Source organism: Acartia tonsa, chromosome 2, assembly GCF_053477335.1.
Source record: "Acartia tonsa isolate MP-2025a chromosome 2, ASM5347733v1, whole genome shotgun sequence".
In the NCBI taxonomy this organism is placed as follows: Eukaryota; Metazoa; Arthropoda; class Copepoda; order Calanoida; family Acartiidae; genus Acartia; species Acartia tonsa.
The window spans coordinates 51555714-51571472 of NC_137261.1; the positions used below are offsets into that span (position 1 = coordinate 51555714).

Here is a 15759-nt window from a genome sequence, read left to right on the forward strand (position 1 = left end):
ATATAATTGCCGAAAAATCTATGTACATACTGTAAAATTAGTGGTTGAAACGTTTGAACACTCAAATTTTTTAACCAACCAATCAAAATAAATTCACGTAACACAAGTTTTTTAGTCAATGAATAAAAAAACGTTCGCAAAAAACTTTGAGGACTAGTGTAATAAACAGCCCATTGTCCCTTCTCGCTCTGGATGGCATGGTGCATAGGGGACTTGTGGAATGGTTTCGCCTCCCAGGGGCACAAGTGGGGAACACCGATGGCGTGGCAAAGAGAACCAGGAGGCCGGAGAGGCAAGTGTGGACGGGTACTGCGAGAGCAAGAACTTCCAGACGCCTCTTTTTTAGGCAGCAGAGGGGGGAGGGATCAGCCACCCCTGTCCTCTCTATAAAAATCTATTGGCGAAGGCCCAACAGGGCTGGCAAGGAGAAGGAGTCGGAGTCGGATAGAAGTAGGAGGGCTTACATATTGTCTAAACTATGGACAATACACCCAAACCCAGGACCGGGGATTAGGAACAAAACGGAGGAAGGAAAAAGAGCAAGACGTGAAAGAAGATATGAGAAAAGGAGAAGAAAAAGAGAACAGAGAGAAGACACAGACAACAATGGACAGAAAAGAAAATATACAATAGTCACCTGGAATGTACAGAGAAGGTCACTTAGAGACAGACAGAAAAGAAAAGCAAGACGAGTAGCAGAATATACATCAAGACAGAATTGGGACGCAGTTTTACTCAGTGAAATTAAAGCAGACAGACCTGGAGTAGCATGGCTGGGGGAAGGAGAAAATTTAGCAGCTATTGTTCACTCAGAGAGAGCAGGAATACTACTGAGAGGAGACCTACTTACAGGATAGAACAAGGAAGGACAGAAATGCAAAGTATCAGAACGTTCGGTGTCAGTCAAGACAAGAGGACTAGCTCTAACTGCAACATATTTACCTGTTTGGAAAGGAAACAATGACGAGGAGATTGAAAATACCAAAGATAAATTAACAGAACACTTAGGATGGGCGAGGAAAGAGGAAATAGTAATACTGGGCGGAGATTTTAATGCACATATTGGCGGCAACAATGAAATACCTGGAATATGTGGAAAATATGGCCTCAGAGAGTCAAATGAGAAAGGAATGCAACTAGCTCAATGGTGCGAAGAAAATAACTTGGCATATTTAAACAGCTTTTATAACCACAAAAAACGTGGAACTTGGTTCAACATAATGAATGGGCAATGGTATGAGTTAGATGGTTTTATGATGCAGAAGGAGAGGAGACACAGACATGTAAGAAAATTAAACACCGTAGGAGAGATGACTATTTCAGACCACAAACCAAAGAAACTGGTTATTGAAATAAAGAAATGGCACTGGGACACAGAACAGAAAAAGAGAATTCCTAAAATAAGATGGGAAAGGCTTAGAAACCCTGAGACAGCAGAGCAGTTCAAGATAAAGGTTAATGAGCTGTTTGAAGAGAATGAAGACAGAGAAAGAGGAGAAAATGAGACAGGTTGGACAGAGATTGTCAATACTTCAATAGCCGCAGCAAAGGAAGTATGTGGAGAGGAGGAAAAAAGATTGGAGAACCCATGGATGGTTGGAAAGGAGGACAGATTACAAGAACTAAGTAGCAGAGTCAGTGGAGCAGTGAACAGGAGAAACGAGATCAGAGAAAGAGTAAATGAAGGAGCAGAACTTGACAGAGCCAGAGAAGAACTTAAGTCAGCAAGAAAGGAGATGAAAAGAGAACTCAAGACTTGGGAGAGACAGTGGTGGGAGGACATCATAAGTAAATGTAAAGAAGCTGGAGAGAAAGGAGAGTTTGGCACTGTATACAAAACCTTAAAAGAACTTGGAAAACGTGACTGGAAAGGACCTGAACAGACAACAAAAATAACTACAGCTGAATTTAAGACATACTTTGAAAAAGTTTCAAAGGACAGATTTGAAAACACTCCTGAAGAGATAAACGAAGTTGTTGAAGAGGTCATTGACATTAGCCAGACAGAGAAAGCCAGAGAATGGAGAGAGATGCTTGATGCAGTTCCAGACAGAGAAGAAATAATTACACAGATGAAGAAAATGAGAGAGTCGGCACCAGGAGGAGATGGAGTTCGGTTGATATACCTGATGAGAGGAGGAGAGAGAATGATAGATAAGGTCATAGAGACAGTACAATATATGTTTATGAATGGACAAGAGAATTGGGAAACAGACCTAAAGACTGGACTGGTGATACCACTGCACAAGAAAGGCGACAGAGACGATCCCAACAAATACAGAGGTGTGGTGCTGCTGGCAATGGCCAGTAGGATTGTAGCTCGTATCATGGCTGAGAGGATCAGGATTTGGTCAGAGGAAATGGACTTACTAGATGATGATCAGTGTGGATTCAGAAAAGGACGTTCAACGTGTGATGTAACACAGATGATGGTGAGAATGAGAGAGGATACAGTTGACTTGAGAAGGAGAATGGAGGAAAATGAGACACCACTTGACAGAGAGGATGAACCAGTGGCCAAACTTCTGGACTTACGAAAGGCCTATCCCAGAGTAAACAGGCCTGCACTCTGGGGAATACTCCAGAAGTATGGGATTGGACCAAGAGCCCTTAGAATTCTTAAAGACCTACATGAAGCAACGATGTATAGAGTGAGAGGAAGAGAAGGAGAAAGTGAAGCTTGGGTACCTGAAAGAGGTCTCCGGGAGGGTTGCCCATCTTCACCTGGTCTTTTCAATATATATCATCAAGCAGTGATGAGATCAGCAGGAAAAGCCAGAAAGAGAAAAGCGGACGAGATGGACATGGAGCCAGGACTAGCCTTTAATTGGGTACCAGGATCTTCATTCCCAGGAGGCAGCACCTGGGAGAAATACAACTCAGAGTCTAAGAGAATCAGAATGGACCAAGGACTGTTTGCTGACGACACAACTGTGATTGGAAAGAGGAAGGAGCTGACAGTTGGACTAGCAGAGGTAAAGAAAGAGATGGAGATTTGAGGAAAGGAACAACGAGGATAAAGAGGAGGAGTTGGTGTTTGGAACGGATGAAGGAGACAAAATCAGAGTCCTAGGGAGCTACCTGGGACCAGCAGAGGACGTGAGACAGAGAATCAAGAGAGCAGGAGCAGCTTGGAGCAAGGTAAAGGCCCGACTAAAAGGCTCAAAGCTGTCCAAAAAGACACAAGCACGGGTGGTGGAGGCTTGTTGTGAAAGCACTATGCTGTTTGATTGTCAAGCTAGAACTTGGCAGGTCAGAGAGGTCAAGAAACTACAGAGTACAATGGACCGAATGTACAGACATGTTTGGAGCAGAAAACACAAACAGCCACTCAGACAAATGCAAGAGGAGAACTAGAATATGCAGGATTTAAGGAATGAGCTTGGAGTGAAGTCTGTCAGGTATAAAATAGAAAAGAGGTGTCTGGAGAGAATTGGTCATGTCATGAGAATGAGTGATGACAGAAAGGTCAAGGCTGTGACACTTGGATGGCTTGAAGACCTTGAGAGTGCGCCTAAGATGAAAGGAAAGAAGAGAAAGACTGTATTATACTGGAAGAAGCTATTGAAGGAAGGAGGAATAGACTACACAACTATCGGAAAGGAGACTTTGAACCGAAAAGAGTGGAAAAGCAGAGTCATGACCAGGATGAAGCATCTAGAGAAGTGGGAGAGGAGAGGAGGAAAGAGAAACACAGAAGAGAGAGGAGAGAGAAACCAGCTCCGAGAGGAACCAGAGACATACACTTGCTCTTGGGAAGATTGTAGGAAGGTGTGTATGTCAAAAGCTGGACTAGTCAACCACACCAAACGTATCCATGAAAAATCTAGTCAAAAAGTAACATTTGAGTGCAATTTATGTAACCAAGTCTTTCAATTTGAAACCAACTTAATAAACCACAAAAAGTCATGTAATGGGAAAATGGAAGAGAATCAGGATTTAAGAAAATGTGATAACTGTAACAAGTCAATAAGTCGCAGCAATTATGCAAGACACAGAAGAAACTGTGGAGAGGGGCAGGAGGAGAGGGAGGTCAGAGCCCCGAGAAAATACAGAGCCGAACGAGGAAGGTGTAGCTTCTGTAACGGAGAATTTGCAAAAACCAATATGGCCCGACACCAGAAAACTTGCCAGTCCAGGAGGGGGGCAAACCTCTAGCGGAGGTGAACGCCCTGGAGAGAGAGAGAGAGAGAGGTGCATAGGGGTTGGATATTTCAGGAAAGATTAGTGCATTGTATTGTAACGGGTTTTCCTTACCACTTACACCTTCCCTATAAAAGTTTATGTATATACAAATACTAGAGTTGGCTCGATATAATTATCTCCCTATTGGCTAGTTTTCTATATGCATATCTATTTCTCAATAAATCTATTTTCCTCACCCGGCATTACTAACTAAAAGAAAGTAAATATTTAATAATTTAAATGATTTTAAAAAGATTTTTTAAATTATATTTTTTTCTTTACATTACCATCACCAAAGGGTTAATAATGATGATTACAATTTTAGTTTAATATTTGAACACACAAAATGTCGCCACAATCGAATTCTTTTAAAACAGAATTTTCTTAAATTTATTATATTATAAGTTAAAATTTTCTTTTTTATTATTAGAAATTAAATACATCAATATAAGGTAAATAGCAACATGAAATTAAAAAAAGGAATTTATTTTTAATAAAGTAAAATAATGGGTCTTATAGTTCTGGGCAATGAGAGTTTATTATGGATTATTGGAGCACTATGAGTTTTAAACAAATATTCCTTGGAAAATTTGAGCTCGTTTATAGACATTTATTTCCTATATAGATCTAACGTGGATCTTGAAGCAATTAAGCAGGCCGTTTTGTACATGTTAAAAATTGGAAGATTTCATTAAATAAAAGTTATCGCAAATATACTTAGTAAATACCTATCATCCAATTTTTAAATCCATTCACCCTTTACCTTTGTAAAGAACAATATCCACCTCAAGTTTCAGTTTTTTAGTCAGCTGCGAATTCAAAATCTTTCCACAAAACGACTCAGTCCACTTCTCCAATGCAAACAGGACCAAACAAACAAGGTTGAAAATATAAATTACGATCTTTAGAACATTTTCATTCCAGTTGAGAAATGTGCTGGGATAAGCAGTAAAGCAGGCATGCAGCATTATTATCAGGATAATATTAATCAGAAACAGCCAATGGGGAAAATCCGCATCAAGAATAAAACAAACCGCTGACGGATAGCTCTCCAGCATTCCCAGGCTCCAGGTGGTCATCAGGTTAAAAAATATTGATGTAAACCAATGCGAGAGGAAGATGAATCCATAACAGACAGTTAAAACTTTCATCAGAAAGTTGAGGACAGTTTTGTGAGACATTGGGATAGAGTTATGATATTTGAAGAGGAGGAGACAGAATACTTCTGTGATGGAGAATTCAAGTGTGTCTATGAAGACGTTGTAAATGCTGGGCTGCAAGGGGGTCACCAGGATGGCCATCATGTACAGGAGGTACAGCATCACCCAGGTAAACTTCATTGTAGTTGGAATTTTTTTTCTTTTGATATCTTAAGCTTTCATTTTGATCTAAATCAAAATGTGTGTGCGAATGGGGCGTTTGTCCATATTTAGGTATGGAGACCGCTCTTCTATGAGTACTACTAAAACCTAATTTTACTGCAATACACATAGACATTCTCATCGTCGGTTCGCTTGTTTAGAATGCTTAACCTTCTATTCCCACAAGTATAATACGAATTTGGTTGAGCTGGTGGAAGCTCAACAAAAGACCCACGCGAAGTATTATGTTGCTTTAACCTAAGAATAAATGGTTGGTTTTGATATTCGATTAGAATTATATAAGCATATTAAGTATTAAGGAAGGAAAATGTTTTTATAAAGTGTATTTATATCACAAGTGCATAAGTTAAGTATGGAAATATTTACAGGATAAGTGTTAAAATTATAAGTAGAGTAGGACAGAAATGTGCCCTAAGTCCCAAGCAGTGAATTGTGCTAAGTGTTAGAGTTCTAACATAAGGCCTGAGCTCAATTCATGCTAAGTACTAAGGGGCCTAAATTTAAACTACAATGCATGCCAAACAACTAAGTCATTACCTTTTAAAGCCAGAAAGAGAAGTTGATAGTAGGAGAGTTAGTAAATAACTGAATAAATTCAAGAGGTACATGCTATAACATTAGCTCTGGACCAGGATTTTAGTGTTTGTCTGTGCAATTAAATATCTGTGTGTTAATATGTGACGTAAATCAGGCATGGTTGTAGGCATACATATATGTACTGGTTGTTTATATGATTACATTAACTATAAACATAATATCTTTAATAAACATATACTATTAGCAAATCACATACAGATTACCATGAATAGGCTGTCGTTACCTGTATATGGTGTCATATAGGTAGAGACAGGCCTATGAATGCATAAATTGATACAAATAATGCCTTGGGCCTAGCTAAAGTAATTGTATCTTGCCCCTGAGTGCTACTAGTTAATTGCAGGGCACGTGTCAATCAAAGGTTCATAATATGATCTATAAAGTGTTGATTTTATATCAAGCGTAGATAGATAGTTGTGGATGCGAAGCATTTCTATAAAAGTCTCATATGTACGTTCAAAGAATTTGAAAATTGAGGATCGCATCTCCAATGGGGGTAAGTTGTTAAAAAAGAAAAAAGAGAAAAAGAAAAAGTTTAGTAGTCCCAGTATATAGGCATATATAATAAACTATAATGTATTCCAAGCTAAGTTAAATACGCTTTCCATTAAGAAAGTATGATTTGCGTAGTTTCATAGCTGGGTATACAAGATGATAAACCTCCCAAATAGAATACATTCTTTTCTTGAGGGGTTTAGTTTTATCTAACATTGTCACATCAATAAATGTTTTTGCGTTGGTTGTTCTGGATAGTTCAGCTTCTTCTGATGATGAACTAGGTGGTGAAGTGCTCTCGTTCGAAGTGTAGGTTGAGGTTGGGGGTGAGGTAGATATGTAGCCAAGGGCGTCCACTTGTGCTACCTCGTTTCCATTCTCGTCCAAGGTGATTGAGTGATTTTCCAGGTCATAGTAGAGTTGGTTGAGGTCATTGGTAGAGAGGGACAGTGTGCTGCTGGAGCTAGTGTCACTATCGGTCTCCACTCTACTATCTTCTCTGGTAGTCAGGGCTGTATTTAACAAGAAATTCCTGATGGTGATGGACAGGTTCTCTGAGAATCCATCGTACTCTGGTGTGGTGATGATGTTGTTGTTCTCGTCTATAGTGTCAAGGTGTTGACAGGAACACAACCGCAATCCGTCCAAGGTAGGGTGGTGGTAGGGCTCCAATACTCCATGATCATCTAGGTTATCTCCAGGCTGGTCCATGGTAGATCCTAAAAAGAGTTAGTGCGCGTGCTCCAACCGGTTCCTTGGGGTATCCTGGCTATGGTAATCTAAACAAAAGAAGTTTTAATAATCTTTTATTAATCCTTTTATCCCTGGGATATTCTAGAAATTCTTTCGTTACAGATAGACCTATAATGGATTGGTTAGTTATCTCTATTTCTGTTAAATATAACTGTTTCCTGAATATAAACAATATTTTATATAAAAATGTATAAGTACAATTAGTATTTACATATCGTATTATTTTCTTTGGTTACATTACTCGTATGTATGTAAAAATATAAGATTTTACTAACAATAGTTGGTAACCCTTTGTTTGTATATTTTGTATATGTACATATGGTTTATACCATTGTTGGTATTAGCTGTATTTATGTTATTTTTAATCATGAATAAATTTTAATCATTTTAAAGACTAATATCTTACATTACGTCGCTATCAAGTGTACCTTTTAGACTTAATATCTATAAAATATATCGTTCGACGTCCGTAATTAAATTTTACGTAACAATAAGTTGTCAACCCTTTGTTTATGTTTGGGCGGTCAAAAGTGATAGGGTTTGGATTTGAGCGAGGTTATAAAAAGCTGGCGGCCCAGTAATTATGCTCATTTATATAATAATTGTCTTTGCGAGCGGAGCTTGCGTTCGAGTGTTTAATTTTACCGCTAAATTCCAAGAGAATTTATATAAAAGTGATAAAATATAGTAACCCGTTTGTTTTATATGAATGTTTTTATGTTATAGATTGTTGATATGCCCATTATTGCATTCGTTAGCCGCTATTTAAGACTCAAGAATCTTATTTTCTTCGTCGATAAGGCCTTTATCACTGTGTTTTTAAACGAAAGTGGGTTAGAAGCAATATGGGTACATCTTCAATATATGACAATTTTATTCTATATAATATTTGTAGTTTTGATAGGACATATCTGAGTCATCAGGTAAATTGACGTACCTTGTTTTGTTTACGTTTTCCGTCTGCAAAAGTTAAATTCGTTCATCGTAAACAAAACTTATATTGACACAGATATGTTCCATCATTCTATTCGTTTTAACTTTTGATTACAGCGTTCCCTTTTTATAATCAAAACTTATTGAGTCCTGATTCAAATCTTCTAAAACAATTTTACTATAGGTTTAAAAATAAGATTTTCTTTTTACTTAATTCAATTATAATGACGTTAATTGATAGGTTATTTATGTTACGAGTAACTCAACCATATTATAAAAAAAAATGGTCGCTTACAAAAATTATATTTAGCTAGCTTTATCGAAAGTGTTTTTAAAACATCAGTGAAGATACTCAGATTTAGCTAGTATATAAGTTTTTAATTGCTTAATACATCATAATGAATATGTTTTTTGATAGCTCAGCGATAGCTATTTTTAAGCATTGAATCATGTAAAATTAATTACGTATTCTTTAACTTAATTGAATCTAATAAAACAAAGTTTTAATGTTTGAATAGCTTAACGATAGCTATTTTCAAGCGTTGAATCATGTAAAATTAATTACATATTCTTTAACTTAAAGAATTTTACTTTTAGATGATAAATCAAAGTTTAATGGTTAGGAGGTTCAACCATAGTTGCTTAAAATACAAAAAAAAACATTCGTGTGTACAGTCTTTTTCATAAAATTAACTTTACTATATTGCCTTTCAGAATCACTAGTCCTCTATTTTTAAATTTACATTTGCTCATAATGTATGTGCCTGACAGCCTGGACGCGCATCAGAATATTAAGGAAAGATTCGAGGAATCAATGAGGGCGGCTGCGGCCACTCTTTCCAATTCCTCGTTTCTTGAAAACTCCTTAGACGACTCGAGTTCAGTGTACAGCGACCAGTCTGGGATGCCAAGCCTTGCTGATGTCGATGACTATGGGGGTACAAGTACTGTAGAGTCCGAAAGGGATCAAGGGGAGATGTTCGGCAACGAGCATCTCTCACTGATGCTTAGTAGAACGATACAAATCATCTGGTCTCTCCTCAATTCGGTGATGCAGAACTCCTGCGGTGACATTGGTGACGATGTTGCCGGAGGCGATTCTGGGTCTGCCGAGTTGGGGAGAGACCAGAAGACGAGTCTGGACACATTCAACATGGATGGCTTAATTAACATGTTGTTGGGTTTAGGCTTGTTTTCATGTGCTCTTATAGTGGTCTTCTTCGGCGCTGTAGGGCTTGAGACTCTTACACGTATTGACAACACCTCAGACAGGTCGCTGGCTTGCTGGATAAGAGATGTATGTACGCGCCTCCGAAACATAGGCGTCAGGACCATTGAGCTTCTTCACTGCAGTAACAGGACCAACAGGACTAGATCTGGGGCTATGTCGCCAACTGCGGAGCCGTCGGACACCATGTATGAAGCCGCGTCCTCTGAGATTGATGATATTCTGTCGGATACACAGGTGAGTTTTCTTCTGTTGTATATTTTCTTTTTTTTTGTTTTGTATAATTTTTTTTTCTAGCCACCCGTTTTGTCTAATAAAGCATCATGTTGTTGCAGGGTTGTTCTGTCCTATTCTCACTTCCTCAACGTTGACTTTCGGCTCTTCCATATATATCGCTCACCGTTTGTCGTCGTTTTATGTCGCCAGAGAAATCTGCTCGGTTACCGCAATTAAGTTGAGATACCAGTTAACATTTACTAAAATCTTAAGTAGCAACCTAATATTATTTCCCTCTGGGAAGGTTAAGAGTTTGCTCGTGCCGTACGTTTCTCATTGGGGGTTTAAATGTTAGATCAAGACTTTAATGTTTTCCTTTTGTTTTAGGCTCCCTCTGCTAGTCCATCGACTCCAGCAGAAGTAAGGTCCAGAATTGGCCTGTTTGCCGTACACTGTTTGTCTGCCACTGAGGATCGGGTTACTGGAAGAAATGTGCCTGCGGGCTTGGAAACCTCGACGGGAAGTCCTGGCTTCCGTCCGTTGATCGTTGATCAAACAGAGCGTTTACATGTAAGTATCCATGCTTTAGTTTTCTATTAATTTTTAGAAAGAGGCTGTATATTTGTACACGTATCTAGAGGTATTTGCAACTAAAATTCTTTTATTGGTAGAATATTAATCTTAAGATGTATGGTTGCATAAGCATTTTTGAACCGATCTAGGATTTTAATTCTAGTATAAAGTGGGTTGAATTGCTACCTAATCATATAGCTTTACAGGATTTTAGGCATTCTCATTTCCTGATTTTCCTAGATTCTTTTGTTGGCATTGCGATTAAACTAATAAGATTTATTATATTTTAGGCGACCAACTCAGTCAATCTGGAGGAACACTATACAAACATGCTAAGGTTTAGCCCACCCGGTTCTGGAGGGTCTGCAGAAGGATCCAGCTATAGTTCATCCCTATGCTTGAGTCGAATTGATTCCCCATCTGCAGCGGACCTTTCAGCGGTAAGTTTGCTACCTTCGTTTAATATTATTAGTCGCCAAAACTACGTGACGTGAGGTAAAGAAGTTGGTGACTTTAGCTATGCGTATATACAATAAGTTATTTTAATCATGGTGCTATTCCCGTTCCATTGGTTAGCATCATGACTTTAGCGGAGTTAATAAAAATTTTCTAAAAGTATCAAGGCTGCTCAATTATCTATATGGGTAAACATTATTATACTTCTCCCTGATTATTTGTTAAGATTTTCTATTTTAACTAATATTTACTTCCCTATTTTAGGAAGCGGAAAATACCCTTCCTCTGGTGAACGTGTTCGAGATCGATATACCATCCAGCCAGTTTGGTTCCATGGGTAGTGAGATTCGGTTCCCATTGCCAGAGAGAATGGTTGGAGGTTTAGAGCGGCTGCGTCTTACAGTCGAGACTCCCACCCCATCTCTTCCACCAGAGACTGCCTCAGAGACTGCTAGCCTGACCTCAGTTGCGCGTTCGTCGGACAACAGCAGAGAGGAGTCCGATGCTGAAGGTGTCCCTCGGCGACGGGGTTCTGCCGGCCCTAAGCGTACGCGTTGAAGTGGCGAATGTTAGCTTGGTCATAGACATTGTAAATTTTATTAGACAAAGACTGCTCAGACACGTGTGACAAAATTCTTAATCTATGTAACTAGTCAAAATAGTGATTACTATTCAGTAAAATATTAGACGTTATGACTTTCATACTGTACAAGACCAAATAATTTACACCATTGTTATTTTGTTATACCATTACATGTTAGCTTGTAAGGAACCTAGTATGTAAGGAAATAATGGTATAAGGTTGTATTTTCTTTCCCCTAATTTAAAACTTCGTGTAATCTCAATCACCTTCGTCATAGTTGAACTAAATTTCTTTTCTCAATATTATATTAACAATTTTAATTTCAGCCTTATATCACAATTTATTCAATCTTGTTAGCTTTAAGGGTTATGTATATAGATATTTAATCGAACTTGCGCCTCAGTACCTTTTCTCTGATCTTTCATTTATATCCATCCCTGTGCATTAATCGTGAATTTTAATTGTGCTGTGATATATATAGAGGACCTGTAAATAGCGTATATTTTTTGTAACCAATATCTAAGTAGACTGAAGGACTGACGTTAGACAAAGCTATTCAAATATGCTTTATTCAAGTACTTATAAGAGAGATATGTAAAGACTGTTTGTAAATTTTAATATTTGAGCAATTAGAGTAGTTTCATTGATCGGGTAATTTTATTGAGGAAGATTATTTAACTTATTAAGGTTTAGAATATATATCATTCCTCTTCAAACTATAGAACTTTACATCCCTTTAATTCTTACTACAATAGCCGTAAAACTTAAGTTTCGGGGTAAAATTTTCTTAGGCCTGTCATTAAAGTTAAATCTAAATTTTTATTTCCACCAAATAGAATTTTCCTAATTCAAGTAGAGTCGTTGATAGGCTGTGTGCCTATATATATATATAAGTTTTTGCATTTATTGCTCAATTATTTTTAATGATCTCGGAATTTTTCTTATGTGCCAATATACAGCTTAAGTCCAAAAAAATATTAACTAAATTTGTTAAAACTTGTCAGAAATCTTTCTTATTATCACAATTTTGTTTTCCAACGATTTTGTTAAATGAAAGTTTATATTCTGTTTTCGAAATTGTCTTAACTTTATAATTTTCACCAAAGAGAAATATTTGTCAAATTTTTATACCTTTTCTAAAGATTATCTACTTTTGTTAAAAATAAATATAGAGATTTTTAAGTAACATACATACTTTGTTAATTATTGGTTTAACATATGTTGTGTAATATTACGTAGCTTACTCTATAAGCGTTACTTGTTTGTTTGTCACATTAGTAGTGATAATAATTAAATTAAATTGTTACTTTTATGAAGCGTTTAGCCTAGTTTTAAAGTTTGCTTATTTTATAACAATTAAAATGAGTAATAATATTACCTACTATGTTCTTTTGGTATCATAGTTACTATATATGTGGTTTATTTTCTTACCGTTTCTATCATTACCCTTTTAGATAACTCATATAATAATAACGTGGAGATTTTTATAAGAAACGTACAAGAATACAAGTACAATATTGTATAGGTAACTACGAGAGTATTATATTTTCCGTTTGGCAAGGTCTTTTATATCATTGGGAATGTCCGTTAGTCTTTCCATCTGGATGCATTAGAAGTTAAGTCATAGGAATCATGTTAACTTGTATATTTATCTAACTATTCTGTTTGAGTTTCTAGGTCGATAACTAGCGGTAGTCGCGGCGGGGTGACCTCTCCTGCCGTAGATTACCGTTAGGTTATGATGATGTGCATCTGGTCGTTGAGGGACAAGCGTTCTACCGCGTATACGCAAACTCCTCTGAAATACTCTTAATATTCTTTTCAAGAGTCTGACTAGGAATGTAGTGATCCTGTCTAATATTATGACCATGATAATTGTTATTGACACGTATATAGCTATTTCTTCTATATGAGCGAAGATAATTCTAATGGTCAATGGTTCTTTAGGTTTTGGTGGGCACAGTGCTTCTGACGCAAATGGTAAAGTTCGTGCCGTGGACTGTCGGTCATATCCTAATGCGAACTGTGCAATCGTATCTCCCAATGTGAGATTATATGATCCTCCTGTTATAATAAAAGGAGTGGATGTAATAGTTATTGATGCATTCTCTAAACTGCGATTAGTATTTTCGCTCAAGCTAGTAAAGACAATTCCATCTTGCACATGAGCGTAGGGATAAGTCTGTTTTGCCAAAGGGCAGTGCTTGGTTATCAATGTTTCATTAACGCTAAGTAGTCCCTTAAGGCACTGGTCAGCTTCAACCGGTAGATAAGCGTTATAGTAAGATTGTCTGTAAACTCTTTTGGTTTTATCCAAGTAATAAATGGAATCGATATAGCACTCATCAAAAGGGATTGGTGCGTATCTGTAGATTTTTATTGGCTCAGAACTTAATTCCATGGATAGGATAGTGGTGAATGATGTGGTACCACCACTTAAACGACTTTGGACTTCCAATCCAAGATTGTGAGTATAGTCCAAGTTAAGTTCTTGCCTTACAAAAGTCTTAATAGAGTCTGTGATGTCTGTCTTTGCAAGATCTTGAATTAGAGTAAGTCTGAAGTTTAAGTCTGCTTTAAGCTCTTCTAAGTTCGTGATGGCTAAGTTGCTCAAGCTATCAACATAAGAGTATTCTGCTGTTTGTACAAAGTTAGCTGCTTTGGCATGAAGAATTATACCACTTACAATTTGTGGTACTATCTCCGCAAGCAATAACTGTGTAAAATCAAACTTATCATGATCTAGCTTATAAGAAAGTTTATTTACGTTATTAGTCACTTCAATGCGGTTAGAACTTATTAAAGGAGTTACTGTTTCAATAGCTTCCTTGATTTTGCGGATAAGTTTTATTACTTCATTAAGCAAGTCCTTAATCTTTTTGGTATATAACTTGCCTATAAGTTTAGTTTGTGCTGAAGTGAATGTGCGTCCATCGTAGCTAATGTCTAATTGAGTCTTCAGGCCATCATAGATTGCTATTTCAGGCGCTGTATTGTCTACAGATATATCAACTTGAATGGATCGAATTGCTACAGCTGTGTAGCCTATATATTCTCCACTTTGATAGTGAGTGGGTATCAAGTCTGTCATTGTGTCCGCTGTTGTACTATAGTAGTACGTACTTAGTATTATTAATATTATCTTAGAATACATTGTTAAACAGTTAAGTTTATTTAATAGATGCTTATATCCACAATCAAAAGTTACTTTTCTGACTGGTACACTTACACTAATAGTTAAGGTCTTCACTGCTTGGAGTTCTATGATAAACTAACTTATTTTTCCAAAATCTATTTATTATCCCACTTTCGCTACTGCTAGATCCTGAGTGGGCGTTTCCGGTTTCTAACTATAATTAAAGTTTTTGACATATTTTTTTTGTATGTAGATTGGTTATAAGCTTAATAACTAATCAAGTTCATCTCAATTCAAGGCATTTATATATAGGTTGTCTAATAATATTTTTATGCTTGTGTGATTTACATAGAAGTATTAGATATTTTAACTTTTAACTCAATTTTGTATATATTGGGTTACGCAGTGACATGCGTATATTTGTACAGTTTGTATTACTCGTTTGACTCTGTTTAGATTATACAGATTCAAAACTTATACATATACAATTTTCCTTTTATATATTTTTGTGTATAAATATTTTTGAAGGGATCGACTTATTTAGTCGACATGTATTGTATATGGTTGGTCTCCCCCTGTCAAGAGAGAAGACGTAAATTTTACCACTGGATATATAACCTTGAGTGGGAAAATTCTACATAAATTATGATATCTCTGTTATCAGATTAGAATAACATACTATTATATTGTTCCCGAGTTTACAGGGTAAACGGAAATGCAAGTGATTGTTATTGGATTTGATTTATATTTCTCGAAATTTGATATTATAATTTATGTTTAATGTTTTATAGATATGAATTCTGTACGTGTGCAGAATTATAGGCTTTGTATTAACTAAATTTGCGTTTTGTTATAATGATAGTCATTATGCTGCTTATTTGTGCATAAAGGGATGACTGTGCACATATTTTTAGTCGCAGATTTTGCTTTGGCCAAACTTATAAGCGGAAGCGTCTCGTTTAGTTAATTATCTTTTAGTCCATGACTTTATTGTAAGACTTTATAATTACTCTTTTGTATTCTCTGTGAAAGTGTCAAAATATTAGCCAATTGGTTTGAAACTCTTTGATTTTGAAAGGGTATTTAACTTGTCTGTATTTATATCAGATCTCCTTTCAACCATGTTTATTTTGAAAACTTGCAATTTATTAATACTGTGAGAGGGTTTGGTGATATTAGGATTGGTCTTACGTGGAAAATATTTAGTTAATTCCATGAATTT

The 15759-nt window shown here is 36.7% G+C and overlaps 2 protein-coding genes across 2 annotated transcripts; both read left to right on the plus strand.

The window, feature by feature from the left end:
• The first annotated feature begins 220 nt into the window (after window positions 1-220).
• LOC145312602 (uncharacterized) lies at window positions 221-3357 on the plus strand. Its single transcript, XM_080151859.1, has 3 exons — window positions 221-317; window positions 955-2975; window positions 3016-3357. Exons 1-3 carry the CDS (start codon window positions 221-223, stop codon window positions 3355-3357), a joined length of 2460 nt encoding a protein of 819 aa, XP_080007985.1.
• Window positions 3358-9159: 5802 nt separating this feature from the next.
• Window positions 9160-10389, plus strand: LOC145312603 (uncharacterized). Its single transcript, XM_080151860.1, has 2 exons — window positions 9160-9810; window positions 10177-10389. Exons 1-2 carry the CDS (start codon window positions 9160-9162, stop codon window positions 10387-10389), a joined length of 864 nt encoding a protein of 287 aa, XP_080007986.1.
• Window positions 10390-15759: the final 5370 nt, after the last annotated feature.